At 33.7% G+C, this 1595-nt stretch overlaps 1 protein-coding gene across 1 annotated transcript; it reads right to left on the minus strand.

Annotated features, from left to right (window-relative positions):
• On the minus strand, positions 238-849 carry LOC109219460. Its single transcript, XM_019383920.1, has one exon. The coding sequence runs from the start codon at positions 847-849 to the stop codon at positions 238-240; it is 612 nt and encodes a 203-aa protein (XP_019239465.1).

The following is a 1595-nucleotide window of genomic DNA, read 5'->3' on the forward strand; positions in this document are numbered from 1 at the left end:
CCACTAATATCAAGTATAATATACTGGACAAAATGAAAGTAAGTGGAATTACATAATTTAATATTTTGTTTCCTTTATAATACACTGGAGTTATATGTCGTAAAACCACTATGTTTTTACGACATAGTGGTTTTTTTGTAAGCAAATCAAGAAGCAAAAAAAATACACAGTATTAATATTTTGAAAAACAAGAATATTGAATATATATTATTCGGGATTACATCAGCCAATGCAACTTTATTGTATATATTCAATCATTTTTTCCCTATATTTTCTTGCATAAGGATGAACTACAACAGAATTTGTGCAATTTGTTCTGGTATGCCCATATTTTTTGCAACGACTACATCTTGGTTCCTTCTTGAATTCTGTACCGGAAACATGTCGATTCTTCTGTCTTCTTCCTAGCAGTACTTTGGCATCTGGAGGCTTAGTGATTTCTGATTTAATAGTGTCTGGTATAACCCATGTTGTTGCATCACCTACAGAATTTACTTTCCCTTCATACGTATTCAACCAAAAGTCCCTTGAAAAATAGGCTGAGCAAAAGGCCGATTTCTTTTGATGTATACTCTCAATTGCAGCAATTGCATGTTCACATGGCATCTCATCTAGCTGAAATTCAGAACAATCACATGTTCTTTTGTCTAGATCAACAATAAATTCCATACCACCTTCTTTGACATTGAATTTGAGTCTATCAATGGGCAATACTCTAAATGTAAAAGCTGGTTGAATTTTTGCTTCCAATGTTGCTTCTGCCCAATTTGATATATCACGGAATATTCCTTCTGCAAGTGTCCTTCTTTCATAGAACCAGCTTTGCAATTTTTCTTGTATGAAATCCATCATTGTTAAAATTGGCAATTCTCTTGAACGTCTTAAAACATTATTCATTGACTCAACAATATTTGTTGTTAATATATCATATCTTCTTCTGGGACAATGTGAACGCGCCCACCTTCCTGCGGTTCCTCCATCAAATAATTGAAAGTTTTCTTATCAACAGCAACTATTTGGGACATGAAGTCATCAAATTCTGATTGAAGGTATACTTTTGCAGCACTTTGAAAGAGATTTATCACAGTGTTTCTCACTCTTCTTTGCTTCAGATTCTTTTCTAAATGATAGATGCAAATTCCATGGTAGCACTCAGGGAAAACCTTTGCAATTCCATTTGCAATAGCCTTGTGTCGATCTGACAAGAACATTAAATCATTACGAATCCCAATTGCTTTTCTTAATTCCCTGAAATACCATTCATATGATTCATTATTCTCTTTATCCACTACTCCAAAAGCTATAGGAAAAACCTGGTTATTTGCATCTTTGGTAACAGCCACTAATAGAACACCTCTATATTTATTTTATAGAAATGTTCCATCAACAGCAATCAGTGGTCTACAAAACCTTTGCAATTCCATTTGCAATAGCCTTGTGTCGATCTGACAAGAACATTAAATCATTACGAATCCCAATTGCTTTTCTTAATTCCCTGAAATACCATTCATATGATTCATTATTCTCTTTATCCACTACTCCAAAAGCTATAGGAAAAACCTGGTTATTTGCATCTTTGGTAACAGCCACTAATA

This window comes from Nicotiana attenuata, chromosome 2 (assembly GCF_001879085.1).
Source record: "Nicotiana attenuata strain UT chromosome 2, NIATTr2, whole genome shotgun sequence".
In the NCBI taxonomy this organism is placed as follows: domain Eukaryota; kingdom Viridiplantae; phylum Streptophyta; class Magnoliopsida; order Solanales; family Solanaceae; genus Nicotiana; species Nicotiana attenuata.

Bases quoted from the DNA above. Each gene is read 5' to 3' on its own strand.
- LOC109219460 (XM_019383920.1), bottom strand. From the start codon at position 849: ATGGATTTCATACAAGAAAAATTGCAAAGCTGGTTCTATGAAAGAAGG.